The sequence below is a fragment of the Topomyia yanbarensis genome, chromosome 2 (assembly GCF_030247195.1).
Source record: "Topomyia yanbarensis strain Yona2022 chromosome 2, ASM3024719v1, whole genome shotgun sequence".
NCBI lineage: Eukaryota > Metazoa > Arthropoda > Insecta > Diptera > Culicidae > Topomyia > Topomyia yanbarensis.
The window spans coordinates 184,699,289-184,715,014 of record NC_080671.1 but is presented as its reverse complement, the minus strand read 5'-3'; the positions used below and the strand labels follow the sequence as shown (position 1 = coordinate 184,715,014).

At 39.1% G+C, this 15,726-nt stretch overlaps 1 protein-coding gene across 1 annotated transcript in view; it reads left to right on the top strand.

Annotated features, from left to right (window-relative positions):
* Nucleotides 1-1,072: 1,072 nt before the first annotated feature.
* Nucleotides 1,073-15,726, top strand: part of LOC131682362 (tribbles homolog 2-like) — a 150,476-nt gene continuing 135,822 nt past the window's right edge. The window contains exons 1-2 of the mRNA XM_058963782.1: nt 1,073-1,539; nt 12,153-13,191. Of these exons, the coding sequence (XP_058819765.1) occupies nt 12,610-13,191 (582 nt within the window). The 5' untranslated portion in view covers nt 1,073-1,539; nt 12,153-12,609. The remainder of the gene's footprint in view (nt 1,540-12,152; nt 13,192-15,726) is intronic.

Sequence of the window (15,726 nt, the reverse complement as noted above, 5' to 3'; positions counted from 1 at the left end):
CAAACCGGCTTTTAATGTACAGACCTTTTGTGAGGCTAGTGCTACGCCTAAATTTAGCTATTAAATACCTTTCCTAACTGGAACTCTATCACACAACGGCTTATGATGCTATCGCCTTACCGTAATATCACAGAGATAATATAATTGCAATAGTTAAAAAATTAAAAATTAAAAAAATGTGCGCCGAAAAACACGCATGTATGTTATGTATAAATTTTTTACTGCAATGGCCGCATCCTGCAGTAATACTTAATGGGAACGCAAACATTGACGAGTTTTGTGGTTGTTAGTAATACAAAGCATTGTCAGCTAAAAATCACTATACGCAGAAGCTGCTTTCGACAACGGTAAAGTCCACATAAACGGTGTATATAGTTATTTCATCCTTTACATTCTTATAACAACTATACATTTAGTGTTCACGACTTATTAATATATTGTGCAGAGGATAATCAAACGAAAAGTAGTTATAACAATGGCACTGGTTACATTCAAGATGTTTACCATGTTCATATTTTTATTTTTACTTTAAGTTTAATAGTGATTCACACTATTCCATTGTCAGTTTTTAGATGATAAATATTGTTGGAGTGAGCATGTTCAAATTGTCGTAAATAACAACAGCATAGTTGAGCGGTAATCGATTTTTGTAGTTTTTTTTGCGATACAGATGTTTAGTATTACCGATCTCATGGTCATTACTGCTATTTCGGCAAATAGTTAAAACAACTACGAAAGTCTGGTCACAGATACCACAGGTTTTTTCTCAGTGTAGAGTGACCAAGAGGTCATGATGTATCCAAACGAACATGAAATTTGACGTATTCACAATAGAAATACGTCAGATTTCTGTTCGTTTGGATACGTCAAACGCGTGTTGGCCGCACTCTAATTAGAGTGCTCTATAATGCTACCTGTTTTCTACCATCTTGGGTTTGCAGCGCGTGGCTTTTTTGCTTTTTTCTCTCTCTTCCCATCCTTCCAATGCTTGCAGTGGAACGGTGACGCCGAACGCAACAACAATAGCCGCAGAGCGAGAGCACAGCAGGGTCAGTCGAGTTCGCGTCTCCCAGGCAGTTCGTCCGTCAGTACAGTGATGGCTTCCGAAGCGATTTGATGTGTGTTCGGTTGTAACGGTTGTACTTTTGTTGAACCGCGCTGCTTCCCGTCGTAGTTTTACGGTTTGGTCTCTCATTCATTCGTTCGTTCGCTCGCGTTCCGTTTCGAGGTACGACAGTGCTCTCCTACGAACTGAAACTTTTGTGCTAGTTTGTTGTTTTGCCTATTTTTTCGCATGTGAGCGAGGTGTTACGGAATTTGCTTTTGATTTGAAATAGTTTGCTACTGCTATTTTGAAAAATAAACCTGGAAGAACGGAAAAGGATAGCGTTACTGCCTGTAGCGTTGAGGAAACGGAAACAAAAGGGATACTAGTGCTCTCAATAGTTGCTATAAGTGAAACAAAACGGTGAGAGCTAGAAACTAACGACGATTGTGATTTTGTAACATCGCGAAATTCAGTGGAAATTTTCTCAAGAGGTAATGATTGCTCGTTAATTGGAGTAATGGTTGAGTGATAAAGAAGACAGTAATTAATGCAAAAGCAAAGTTTGAATAATAAAAATAAAGTGCTTATGCTCCAGGAATATTGCTACTGCGCGAGCAGGGCAGGCGGTGACCGTGGATAAGTTTGATACGAATGTGTGAGTGCGCAAAGGGGCTGCAGGCAGGCTAGACAAGACGCGTCGTGCCCGTGCGAAGGTGAACGCAGCATGTGATTTCAATCGAATTGCGTACTTCTCGCATTGGGCCACTGCGGCTGTCTGACTGTGAAGCCAAGCTAAAGTGACGGACGGCTACGGCGGCTGCTGAGCGCAAGCAAACGACATCAGTTGCGAAATTTTCGTACGGATTCGGCGAGAATTTTAACATTTCAATGTGAGCGGAGATTGCCTTGAAAAATATTTTGGTGCGTCTTGCTTCGCCACCAAGCAATGTTGCTGCTTTTCCATGCTCGCTCTGTACGCGCGTGTATGTGTATGTGTGTGTGTGAGCGGTGTGTAAAGTACGAGCAAGGCAACAGAAAGAGAGACGAAGGGAAAAGCCAAAAAATGATAGCATTGGTATTGTGCAAAAAACAAAACATAAACAAAAGTAGAAAGTTCGTGTAGGCTGGCAGATTGGGGCGAGAGTACCGCAATCGTTGTTTATGTATTGGTTACTAATGACACTGATGAAAAATTTCGTTTGCGATGCTACACTTTGGTATAATATGAAGGGCTAAGTGTAAAAACGGCCCAAGTCAAAAAAATATCAAAAGTTTCATGCAAATTATTGTATGTTATTGAATTTTAGAAGATTTTTCCGAGTGCTAAAGGATACTTTTATTCAAATAAATACCTTAAAATTAAGTGTTTTGGTCAGAAGTAGGTGTCATTGCATTCATTACATAATAACATGCAATAATTTGTGATTAATCCACTTTTGATATTTTTTGACGGGTCGTTCTTGCACTGAGCCCTTGATATATGCATATTACCACATATATCGGTGATATTACTTAGGAAATTTATCCTCATCTCCAAGTATTTTTTTACATTCATTAAGTTGAGAGATAATAAATTTTAGGCAGGTTTTTGGTCTAAACTTTCAATTTTGTTTGTTTAATCAATATGTTGCTTGGGGTGATTATTGTTCTTACACGGACATTAAATTTTTACCATAACACTAAGTTTTAAATCAAAACAATATACTTTTAACTCCGTCAATCAGGAGCAATAATCACTTAATTGTCCCATACTCCACTAGGTTCTATACCTACGTGAGGCTGACTTGCACTTTTAGGTAGTATATGCAATAATCAGTACAAATCAGAATGTAATGGTGCTTTTGCTCGTTTTGTAATTTTTTCACCTGCAATGATTCATTACACTTAACTAACTTTTTACGCGGTTTATTTTTTTAACGAGTTTTTCGTTTTGTAGTTTCTTTGAGTCGTCAAACGTAAACGGTTTTTGCTTGGGACGACTCAGGGATAAATGCATTCTTTTTTCTGTTCACCATGTCGCGAAAATGCGCCCATAAGATTTTTGTTTTATTTTGTATCCAGCTGAGCTGCGTACGATTTTCAACTACACTATGCCATATAACCCCCGAAATCAGTTTCATAGATGTGTATTTCTTGAGCGTTTTTTCAAAACGTCATATCTGCAATGAGTTACTCTCTTTGTTTACTTTCTCTTCTGTTAATAATTCGGTCACTTTAACATTTATCCCTCAGCTCTTTGCATAATATGCTAGTTAAAACCACCGTCTTTCGATCTGTACTGTAAAATAAGTGAAAAGTGTTATAGTGACGCCGTAAAAATCGAAAGAGAAAGTATAAACAGAGAGTAACTCATTGCAGATATGACGTTTTGAAAAAACGCTCAAGATTTGATCAGGAGAGTCGAATAACAGTTTCATATGGGACTGACATTAGTTGGTGTTTTTTGTACATTTTTGAATAAATCAATTTTCAGTACGTTATTTGATAGTACAATAAAAATGAGACCTAACACTGAGGTTAACTCATAACTGATGAAAATGCATATGGGAATGTTATGCGGGTACCGGCAGCATATCCATTGCGTAAAAAGGATTTAAGTATTATTTACTTTTATCCACTAATTTCATTTTATTTGGCTGCGTTCGCTTCAATCATCTCAGAATCTGCCATGATTGCAACATAAAAACCTTTGCTAATCTAGAACGTTATTCAAATAGGTTCTCAAGGTCCAACGTTCGCTGACCGAAAGATACACACCAACTCATTCAAGCCTAAGTTGTGTCACACATGGCTTTGGTTGCTAAAAATACATAGAATCGAAAACAGCGAACGACTAAACACAAATTTGCTCATCTCCAATCACACCGGAGTTGCCATTAGCGGGTCAACAAATTGGATGTTTGCTTTGGCATTTTAATGTCAAACATGTGAGCCTGGTGATGTAGGTTAGAGAATGTTGGAATAGCTCAAGACTTGATTGCAACATGATCATGAGTCATTTGTAAAACTGTTTAAATTTTCTAATAATTTTCTCTTTTTTGTCCACACCAAACGTCCTTCTTTTAGCGTCACTTAGGTCTTCCCGGTCAGTTCGGTTTAATAACAACAATGGAAGACTGATAAGAACCGCGAAGAGTACTTCGCAATTTCTACCTATCTCGGCGCTTATCATGCAATTTCGTATACCATTTCCGAGGTTCGTTATCACCAAGTCACCGCTCCCGGAGCCTTATCTGAGGTGGACGCTTTTCTCTGTTTTCGAAGCGGTGGTGTACATATTGCGAAATTTGCAAACGTAAACGACGGCAGGAACGTACGAGTGTGAACGTACTACTAAACAAACACAACTCGGTTAGAATGTGCTTTTTCGTTTTTCGCGTTCTCATTACGCTTATAATTCCCCATTCTCCGTGCCTTTTATCGGATTGCCAAACAATGAACGTGTGTAATTCGTTTGGTTGTATTACACTAATTGCGCGCTTGCGATTGCAAATGGCACAACGGTTTCGTTCCCTTCTAGGATTTCGTAACTGGATTGTAGAAAAAACACCAGACCAACTGCGCAAGATGTTGAAATAGAAGGCTCGTTTACTTTCGATTTCGAAAGTGAGTAATTTTGGAAAAAAGTGACAAAGTCGACCTTGAGATCCTCGGGCTGGAGAAATGTCGGAATTATCTGTGATATGACATTACTAATACGGAGGACACAAATTAACCGAATTGACCTGCAATTTCGGTCTAATATTATACCAGGCAGACGATCGGTTGAACACACGTTCGTCCTTGGTATTTCACGTGAAGGTATTTTGAGGAGGGAATAAAAAATAGGGTATGCTTAGTCACTCTCTTCCTCTCTTTCTCAATTTTTTAGTTTCTAATGACGAATGAAATACACCTTTTGACCTAAGCTTGCTTCTGTCGCTAGACGAGATCGGTTTGTGCGTACACAAATTATATTATGCGAATAGAATTTATGCTCTCCTCGCACCTGGCTATTTTTGTCAATAGTCATTTGAAGTTTTAGGAGGGCCGTAAAGATAGGGGGAAGTTATAGTATTTTGTGCGTCTGATCAACGAGGGTTGTCTTATTGTTTGAAAGGTAAATTTAAAGGTGCAATAAAACCATATTTAACGAGTTTCCATGTGAGATAATTACGTTGGGATGTAGGACTTTTTGACCTGCTGACATCAGATTTGTTGGTTGAACCAGGAGAAAAACGAAACTACTTTATGTCATCAACATTGTCTCAACGGATTATCAATTTATATCTTTTTTTCGAGCGCAAGATTAATGGTGGCACCTTGGGATGTTTATTAAAAACAATAAAGTGATATACTTTTGGGATGCTGTCAAAATTTTATGTTTGTTCAGGTTTGGGTCTAAGTTCTATGATCGAATTTGTATAATGTACCAAGTCCAGTAGTAATTTTTTGCAGCATTAAATTTCGTTCATAACTTTAGAATGCATCAACGAATAAATCACACTTAGTCTGACTGGTTCAAGGCAAGTGCTATATTGTCCTAATGTTTAATCTGCATCAATAGGCATTAACACTGCTCCGGATTAATAAAGGCAATAGTAAATTGGGTGATTGATAAAGGTAGTTTTTGCCACGAATGTGTGAAGTTTTTTGACGCACACACAGGCTGTATGGAGCCATTACCGATGAATGTCCCTGTGTTCTTTTCAGGTAGTCATAACTCCTTGGCATTTGCTCGTATGCATTATGACAACCAAATCGATCAAATGGGCGACTGAAAGCTTTACTCAACATAAATATTCTTCAAACAGGGATACGAAGACTTCAAGCATTTTTCCAAAGAATTGCATTCCATTAGTAAATAATTGCAAAATTCAATCCCACGTGGTGGTCGTGTTAGTCGTGGTCTATGTAGAGGTATAGAACTTCCTTATCAAATCAGAGGAACGTTTAGTCGACCGCTAGAAGTTTTTCTTAACAATTAAGGTACCTAAGATAGCGTGTTCTTCGAAGCAATATTGAAAGTAGCACGAGGGTATAGACTGGACTGGATACACGCAATGCTGAGCAACCGACATCCGTGCTCTTCGTTAAGATAAGAAAGGATTTGAAAGACAAAATTAGAATTCTGAAGTCCTTAAGGTGGTGTGCTGTCGTCACTTTTAAGGAATCGCCGATTACTTGTTGAGGAAACTTAATGGTTTCCGACATATGGTTTCGCCGATGATTATCATATAATGATTACCGGTATTTGCACCTTTTAATTTGATGAAGCGACTCTTATGTGTTGTTCAGCAATGCTTTCATAATGTTGAATTGTCAGTTGAACCAATTTAAACATCAATGGTGCTTTTCACGTAAGGATGCATCACAACCGGATCTCGCCTATTGCAGTTCTTTGACTCTATAATTTTTGTTGAAAATCAAGCTAAGTACGTTGGAGTAATTCTCGACTCAAGACTCAATTGGTCTGCTCACATCCATTTTAGAATCAAGAGAGCTCCCATGGCCTTCAGCGAATGCAGACTAGCCTTCGTCAAATCATGGGAATTCAAGCCCAAGTACATTTATTGGATCTACATAACAATTGTTACTAGTATACGGGCGCCTTATGTGCTGATAAAAAGGAAAAGTCACAACAAAGTTACACCATCTTCAGACGATGGTCTTGCTGGTGATTACTGGTACATTCACTACACCTATTGCTGCTCTAGAAGCACTCTTGAACATTCAACCAATTGTTTCTGAAACGAGAAGTTCTTGTGCAAGTTACTGGGCTCTGGAACAGTAACACAAGATTGTGCCCCGAATGGTTAGTTGGAATGAGTACAGATTTGCTCCTAGTGATCTTACACTCACATGTAGTTTGCCTTTTAAAACCTTCAATGTGGGAATTCCTCCTCGCAAGGAATAGCTGCCTGAATATTTAGAGCAACTATTTGTAGAATACGTAGTTTGTTACACTGACGGTTGACGCTGGTGTTTACTGTCTTGAAATGAATTTAAAAGATGGTAAGTCATAAGGCCGAAACCCATTAAAAATCGACCTAATGTCCGTTCGGTCTACTGTCCATTCGGTCCAATGACTGTCGGCATAGTGACCTTCGGCCTACTATCCTTCGGTCTAAATGTCGGACATCTTTCCGACGTCGCGATCGCTGCTTTAGGTCAAATTTATACCTTTCCGATCCGATTCAGTGACGGTTCAGTACCGTACACGGACACTTATATTCTTTCATGCACATCAAATGCGATCACTCACACAAATCCGGCACGGAACAGGGCCGGACGGTTTTGAATGCTCGACTATAAAGTGCATGAAAGAATATTGGTGTCTGACGTCCGTGCCCAGCAATCGACACTGAAACGGATCGGATAGGTGTAAATTGGTCTTTGGCGTTTAGTTGCGAATAAACCGGCCAAATGCAGAAATAATTTTGATGAGATGAAGAACAGCTCATGTTTAAAAGAAGGAAAAACAGAAAATTGATTTTTCCAGGTACTCATTAAATACATTAATCATCTGATAATAATCTTCCACTGATTCCGCTAACTGCTACGAGTCGCTATATCAGAGGCCTCGCGTCAATATGAAGGCAAAATATTGCTTTTAGTCTTGGAGGCATAGCTATAATTATGGTTTGAATATCATGACAAACGGCTTAATGATCCATTTGGCCTAAAGGCCCATTTGGTATTATGACCGATTTGGCCTAATGACCCATTCGGCCCGATGACTTTTGACCGAATGGCATTCAGTCGTATGACCCATTCGCCCTAATGGCGTTCGGTCGTATGACCCATTTGACTCAATGGCGCTCGGTCTAACGCTTTTCGGTCTAATGGCCCAAAACATGACCATTTTTTCTATTATATTAGGTTTGTTTCACTACTAAAACTTAACCCTCTGTTGCTTTTGGAAAGTTATGGGAAATTTGTTGCAGAAAATTTCAAAAGACTGTGGTATGTTGTCAATACTACGAAGACTCCTTACCAACATTCCCATCAATCGTTGCGTTGCGTTGCGTTGTGACGATGATTTTAGCGGATTGCACACTGACTTCATCATGTTTGACTGCTGATTATCTAATAAGAGTTGCTTAGGAAGTGGTAAGTAGGAATTCATACCAATCCGACCCATATTAAAACCTCAACAGCATGATAGCCATCATTGCCGGCCGCCCCCATCTCCATCGTTCACGGGGAAGGATAAAGGATAAGGTAGACAGGAAGTGTTGATGCTCCACCTACTTAACGGAAGGACGACGATTCATCAGACTCTTCCATAGGTGTCGCGGAGTTGGTGGTTTGGAAGGGTATCAGGTCTAGGATTCGCTCCAAGCAAACGATGCGACCTGTAAAGCATATTTTATTAGGTAGTTGTTTAGTTAGTCTTCGAGTGCACGATCACTCGAAAAAGAGATGATCTTGTTTAGTTTTTGGTTATTTTTAAACTCTGGGCAGCCGGCTACCGAGAGTATACTATGTTCCCTAAACAAAAACAATTTGAACTCCACACAGCCGATCGTGGGAGTATTGCCTGGAAAAGCTAATCTTATCTGCGTAATGGGCCGGATCACTATTTATTGCAACAGTATTTGGACAGAACTCGCTACTTCTTCTCTACGATATATTTATTGGCTTGAAAACTACCAAGTGACAGCATATTATACTGGCAAAAATAGCGCGAGATGTTATAAATCAAGGAAAGTATTTCTTATTTTCCATATCGGATTGTTTGTGGAATACAAGTATACGAGCGATAATACCGAACACTGAAGGGAAATATAAAGGATTGTTAATCTGATGCACGGGCTTGTTAGCAATAACGGAGCTTTAAATTAGGTTCATAAAAACAGACGCGGCGAATTTTCAATACGTATTGAGCCGTGTTCATAGATACTAGTCAGATTAGTCGTATTGGGGCTAATTTCCGATCAACTATTCATTTTTACGGCAATGTTTTCTCGACTAGATCTGTTCGCACCCTCTCATTCTGTTCGCACCCTCTCATTCTGCGGTCTAAGGACCAAATGTCATCAATAGACTTAGAATCGCGTGGAGGCATGAGATAGGAAACTTGTAAGAATTTTGCTATCCCACCGTTTGACTACCAGAATGGATGGGAGAACAGTAATACTAGCAAATACCGACTACCATAAGAGCGGTGCAAATTTGAACGAGTGACGTAGAGTACTGCACTGAAAAAAGGACCAGGAGTGCGATTTTACGAAGTTTTAGCTTCCGATGGCCCTACATTTTCTGACAAAGTGAAGTTCTTGAATGTTGAGATTTTTATTACTGTTTAGAAAAGCAAAAGTATCATAAAGCTAGTGTCAGGCCTTCATGAGACCTCAAGAAGTCACTTTTGGAGGTATTCGTAAATGTAGATTTGTCGGTAGACGGTTCCAAATATAATAGAAAAATACCTAATTTAACACAACTACAGATCACTTGCAACATAAAAAGCTTTTTGTGAAATTCGACAGCTCCATCTTAGGCCAATTCAATAAATTTCCTGCATGAAAGTTTCCATTTTTTAAAAACGGTTTTTAAGCCAAAGCTTTGGAAGTTAAACCTTGGCGTGGAAGTGCCGGTATATTAATATATTCTGTTACTTAGTGTAGAATTAGATTTCGTCATTTACGGCTAATATACAACCGCCAGAAGAAACTTAAAACGTTGGTACACAATCAAGAAAGGCGAATCAGAAAAGGTATATGTCAGTGATTCACTAAATACAGACTGGAAAGAGGGTAATATGGAAAACCTTAAGGTCCGCCCAGATTAAGTCTTCGGTACGGAACAAAACCTCGGCCTAGGAACTCCTAGCATGTTGTTAGTCGCCTCTTACGACATGGGAGCAGTTCCCAGAGGTTCTATTCTTGGTTGAAATAGTGCAAAAAGATTTCAGCCCGCCGGACACCACACGGCTTCTCCTTACCAACATTCCCATCAATCGTACAAATACTTGGTGATTGAAATCGTTATGTTGAGTGAATACGGAGTTAAAAGTGGAAAACTTCAGGAAAATGATGAAAAAAAACTATATTTTGTGTTTCAGTGTGATTTAGATAAATAAATATCATGCTTTTTAATATGTCCCAAAAAATGGTACAGTTGCTATAAAATTTCGTTCAAAACAGCTTTTCAGAGTAGAACAATAATTTGGGCAGTAGAGGGTGCAACGATGAAATTACGGGAGATGATAATCTTACTTCAGTTCGTTGTTTTCAAAAATCATGCCAAATTTAATAAAAATAAAGCTTTCATAAACTTTAACCCACATGGAAAATTATGTGATTAAGTCATATGCTCTTTTCGAATTTGTTCCGATTTGAAGACACGTAATCGATCATGCTTTCACTTTTTTTACGCAAAATTACAAGAAGAAAACAAATATCCTCTTACTTTACAAACCGATAGAGCTCATGTTACTAAATATAACAATATATATGTTCAACCTTTAAAACTTGAAAATGATTTTCAATTGATTTTCTAACAAAAATGCAAATACCTCTTCGTTTGACACTATCGATTTTTCTTGACAGTGAATTTAGCCACGTGGGTTATCATTTTTGACAGTTATACCAGCAAAAGGATAGGGATCAAAGTAGTTCAATGGAAGGTGTGGACGTGATAATTCAATTTTAAAAAGTTCGATTACGTATTTTTAACGTCAGCTGCATCGGAAAAAATCAAGAACAGCATATGGCGTCATGACCCAATTATCACGACCACACCTTTAATTGAACTACCTTTTTTTGCTGGGATCTCAGTAAACGAAAATGCGGCTAGCGATCGGTAAGCTATTGAAAATTTGTTCTAGGTGGGATAGCTGTCAAAAATGCTAACCCATGTGGCTAAATTCACTGCCAAGGCAGATCGATAGTGTCAAACGAGGACGTGTTTACATTTTTTTTAGAAAGTTAATTAAAAATCATTCTGAATTTTTAATGGTTGAACATATATATTGTTATATTTAGAAAAATGATCTATCGGTTTATGCAATAAAAGGTGAGTTTTATTTTTCATTCAATGACCCAATTGAAGGAAATTTGAAGTAATACAAATGGTATTTCCCATGTCGAAGTTAAGAATCGCCTAACAGTCTTGAAGAAAATGTTGTTAGAAATTTAATACTGTCAGATATTGTACCTAGCAAGATTGATAACAGAGAAGTTGGAACAAAAGATTTTTTTATGTAGCGTTTATCTCGTAATATAACAAAGAAGAAAACAAGGTATGTTGACTCAGTAAAAAAGAAAATTAAATCGGCTTGTAATTTGTTTCTTTGAAAAACCTGAAAAATTTCTATATAAAACTGGAAAATCCCCAAAAATCGAACTATCAGAAATGAGTCGTTAGCACGCTTACGCATTCATTCATCTTATACTGCGCTCTGGCTGCTATTATAACACGTGTAAGTCCTATAGTCTGCGCAAAGGCACTATACATCGCGTGAAACAGCATCAAGATAGCTTTTGTTACAGGTTTAAACTCGTAGTGTGAACGCCGCGTCATCCGCGACTATTTCATGTTCTATCAGGTTGTTTGTCAGCTCTACTGAATTCTTCATAGTCACTTGATGACGCCAGCTGAATAGTCTCAAGTCTCCATGGCGTTTCTTTTTAGCTTGAATCCTATCCATATCGAACAAAGCTGATTTGGCGTGAAAACTTGTTTTTACACGTTCGTTTCTGGCAGATATGAAGGAAAGAGGCGGATAAGATTAAACCTGCGTTAACATTTAATTTGAATATTTAATTGGTTACTCCCGACTGGGTCCGATGAAGAAAAACCTTTCAAGTGCGCTATCACATCGTATCACCTCAACTTGACTGGATTCGAAGTTTGTTTGCATCACTTGGGGCGAACGAGAGCGGCCAACTTCCGCATGAACACGCCACACAACGTATCACTTTAATCGCAAATGGCAGCAGCAGCAGCAACAATAATAAATCGATTGAACGTCAACAGCATTTATGTTGACACTCTAGTAGCTGCCGCCGTGGTGCTGTTTAGACAAAACTGAAATAGTGTTTCATCATCATATTTTCCCTCGAAGCATCATCACATACGAAGTTATTAATTACGAAAATTCCAACTATTTTCATTGCAGGTCGGTCTAAATATCCGCTAGCCTCAATCGTTGGAGTGAGAAAAACTGGAAGAAGCTTTGATTCCGTGAGTTATTTATTTTTTGGCGCATTAGAAGAGCGATTGCATCGATAGAACAGCGGCAACAGATGGAATAAGATTGTGTAATTACTAGTGCACGAGTGGTTAGATGCTTAGCTAACGTAGAAAAATCCTATACAGGTGCGAAAAATGCTTTCCAAGTTTGTTGCTGTATCAGGAAAGTTCATGTGCTAGTGTGATATTCAATACAAAACAGCGAAATCGGCTTCACAATGGTTCATTCGAAGCAGTGAGAAATTAGTGGACGGAGCATTCAGGATATTAACGGAAGATTTATTGTGCTGTATTTTTTAAGAAACCCCCACAAAAGAGTTTGCTTTGTAAATAATAGTAGTGTAAGTAGTAGTTACTGTTGGCGCCTCCTAAACTCTACGGAAATGGATACGCTAAATACACCTGCCATGGTTCCGACTGGTATTGCTCGGTTACTACTTAGTAAACCGGACGAACCCTCGTCTTCGTCACCACAACTGACTCCGATGATGCTGAGCTCGGGGGGCACCGTGGCCATCCCGACGACGGTCACCTTCGTGAACAACGCGGGTTCGGTTGCGCTGGCAACGGCTGCTGCTGCAGCTGCCGCTGCGGCTGCCGCATCGGGTTCCGGTTCATCGTCTGCCACTAGTCTCGCGCTAGCCGGTTCTGCATCTGCGGCGAATAACGGCCCGGCAAATAAAAAGTGTCCCTATCACCGCCAGTGCTATCGGAACCATAACCATAGCCAACAGCAACTTCAGCAGCAGCAACTCCAGTTGAACGGAAATCGGACGGCGGTTAATAGTGCCGGTGGCGCTAGTTCTGCGGCACTGTATCCCCAGCGGGATGCCATATCGACGAATGCCGCCCCACCATTGAATGCTGCCGTCCTAGCAGAACGTTATCTACTGCTGGATATCGTAGAAGGAAGTTCGCTTTATCGTTGTATCGATATTAAGATGCAGGACGAGTTGGTGTGCAAGGTAAGCATGGTGTTTTTATTTGCTTCTGTGGGATTTGAGTTGAGGGCTCCTTATCATATAATCTCGCGAAATGGAATTTCTCAACGCGCGTTCCTACTATCACGTATACGTGTGCAAGCTACCAGCGTCCTTGAACCTGTTGAGAGTTTGAAATACTATCCTCGATTTCGGCAAATCTCACACATAGAGACAATATAATTTTGTAATAAACACACATCCGTATCTCGATTTCGTGTGTGAATCTGGGAAGGCATACGCGTCGCAATTGCGTCACAACTTTGATACGTGTAATTGTAAATGCGCATCAGGGTATCAAGCGAAGAACGGGACGGAATAGACCGCGCCATTTTTTGCTTCCTGTTATTCGAGGTGCAAGTTAATGCGTGCTGAATTCTGAACCAAGCGTGGTTGTGCGTAATGTCATTGTCTCTAAATAACAACATCTAAATGAGCCATCATACACATTAATCATCAGCAGAAGAGCATTTCACAAATGGTCGTATTGTTCAGTACGTATGTCGTTTATAGTGAATCTACCAAATTCATTCGGTGATTCATGGCAAATGTTGCTGAAATTAAAGGCACACAAACGTAGACAGGACGAGTTCCGGGTTTAAAATTTTTCAAATCAATAAGATTGATGAATAAGATGTTTTTAAATTTGTTAAAGTTACTATCGCAACCTTTATTTTGAATATAAACGGAGTGAGCAGGAAATTAAGATAAATTTTTTTATTTAAATTTTAAATGATTCATGAATGTGATGATACTGAAATGTTGGAATTGTTACTACGTTTCATATATTTAATAAAGATGTCTGTCGAAATAGGAAGACCAATATCGGCACTGAATCCTTTCGTTATCACTACTTAGCGCCAATTGAATACCGATGTAACATGTATACCGAGCGGCTAGCACGTTCACACCCAACCAAACCACAATTAGCATGTTGAGATACAGTGTGCGCCTAGTAGTTTGTCTCTGATTGGACAGTTTGTTTCTTGTTCTGGTTTTTATATTTCCGGTTGGTGAAAATATTAATATTGGTCTTCTTTGTATTATCGGTCTCGGTTAAAGCGGATACAAATTCCACAAACCTATCGGAATAATAAGGTTACACTGTGTGTAGGATCGACCTTCGTTTCTATCGTTACGTTATATTCTTTATACATGTGCGAATAATACGTAAACGGACAGTTTATTTTCCGACATTTACCGACACAGCCAATCGCTGCGCAACCACAAAGATAACGTGATCCCGTTCTTTAGCAGAAAAATAACGCGCGATCATGGCTGCTGATTAAACGACGCCGGTGAGCTGCTGAGCGTCTGCCTCGCTGTGTTGGTACAGTAGCCAATCGCGAACTAACGAAGGACAATGCTGATGATGATGGTGATGAGACCGCATTGCTGGTTTGCTTGTCTATTTCTACAGTGAACTCTGTCTATCTCGCAGCCAAGATGAGGAACAAATAAAATTCGAAAGAATCGCTTACAACGTGATTCTTTCGAGAGCCATTAATATGAGATGTACTTACTTTCATACATTTCTGTGGTTACTAATGTATTGAAATATGTCATTTAACCACACCTGTTTCGTCGCCCAACAATTGTCCCATGTAAATGGGGAATTCAATCGAAAATGGAACAATTATAAGTATAACAACAGTCAAAAACACAAGCTATTAAAACACTTCAACAAATAAAAAACGCTCAATACTATATTTTCTTATTGGCTATCGTTTAGATCGAACAATCTGCTTTCAATCGGCGATTGTCAATATAGTGTAGATTTTTTAGAGATGTTATAGCGAAAATAATCGCGCCTCAAAACAATAAAAAAGCTATTGATTTCATTAAAGTATCTTAAAATGTGTGCTTATGAAGCGGTGAAGTAATCAAAGAACCACTACGAAGATAGCTTCGACTGTATGCCCGACATTTCCCTACAACGACGCGTCACTATTTCGCAAAAGGTTGTAAACATCATACCATCCATGCAACAGCAAAAACAAAATCGCACGCTCGTCTCACGTAGCCTGCCTGCTGTTGCGAGTATGTGCCTGTGTATATTTGCTGCGCCTGTTTCGCAACAACGCAATAAAAGTAGGCGATTGAAATTTTCGGCAAAAAAATGATATGCATTATAATCGGTCCCAACTGCCACAGTGCGACGCAACCCCACGCAGAGACGGTGTTACTTCTTTCGATCGCAAGGTGAAGTAATTGCAATTGTTCACGTTACACCGTACATTTATCAAAGATGTTTACGCAAATTAAGTAACGATTCAAAGCAACTTAAATACAGGTGAAAAAGAAACTGATGCTTCCGTGTTTTGCCGAGTGGGCATCGAGGTTTTTTATACTTCATTTTTTGACATTAAAAATGTCTTACTCCACTATCTGGGGCTAGGTGTCATTCTAAAATCTAAACTATCTCCCATGTAACGAAACTATGTAAGGTTTGCACGCTTATAACTCCGATATTACTAGATGGATTTTAATCATTCATACACCAACCGATTCAGAAACACC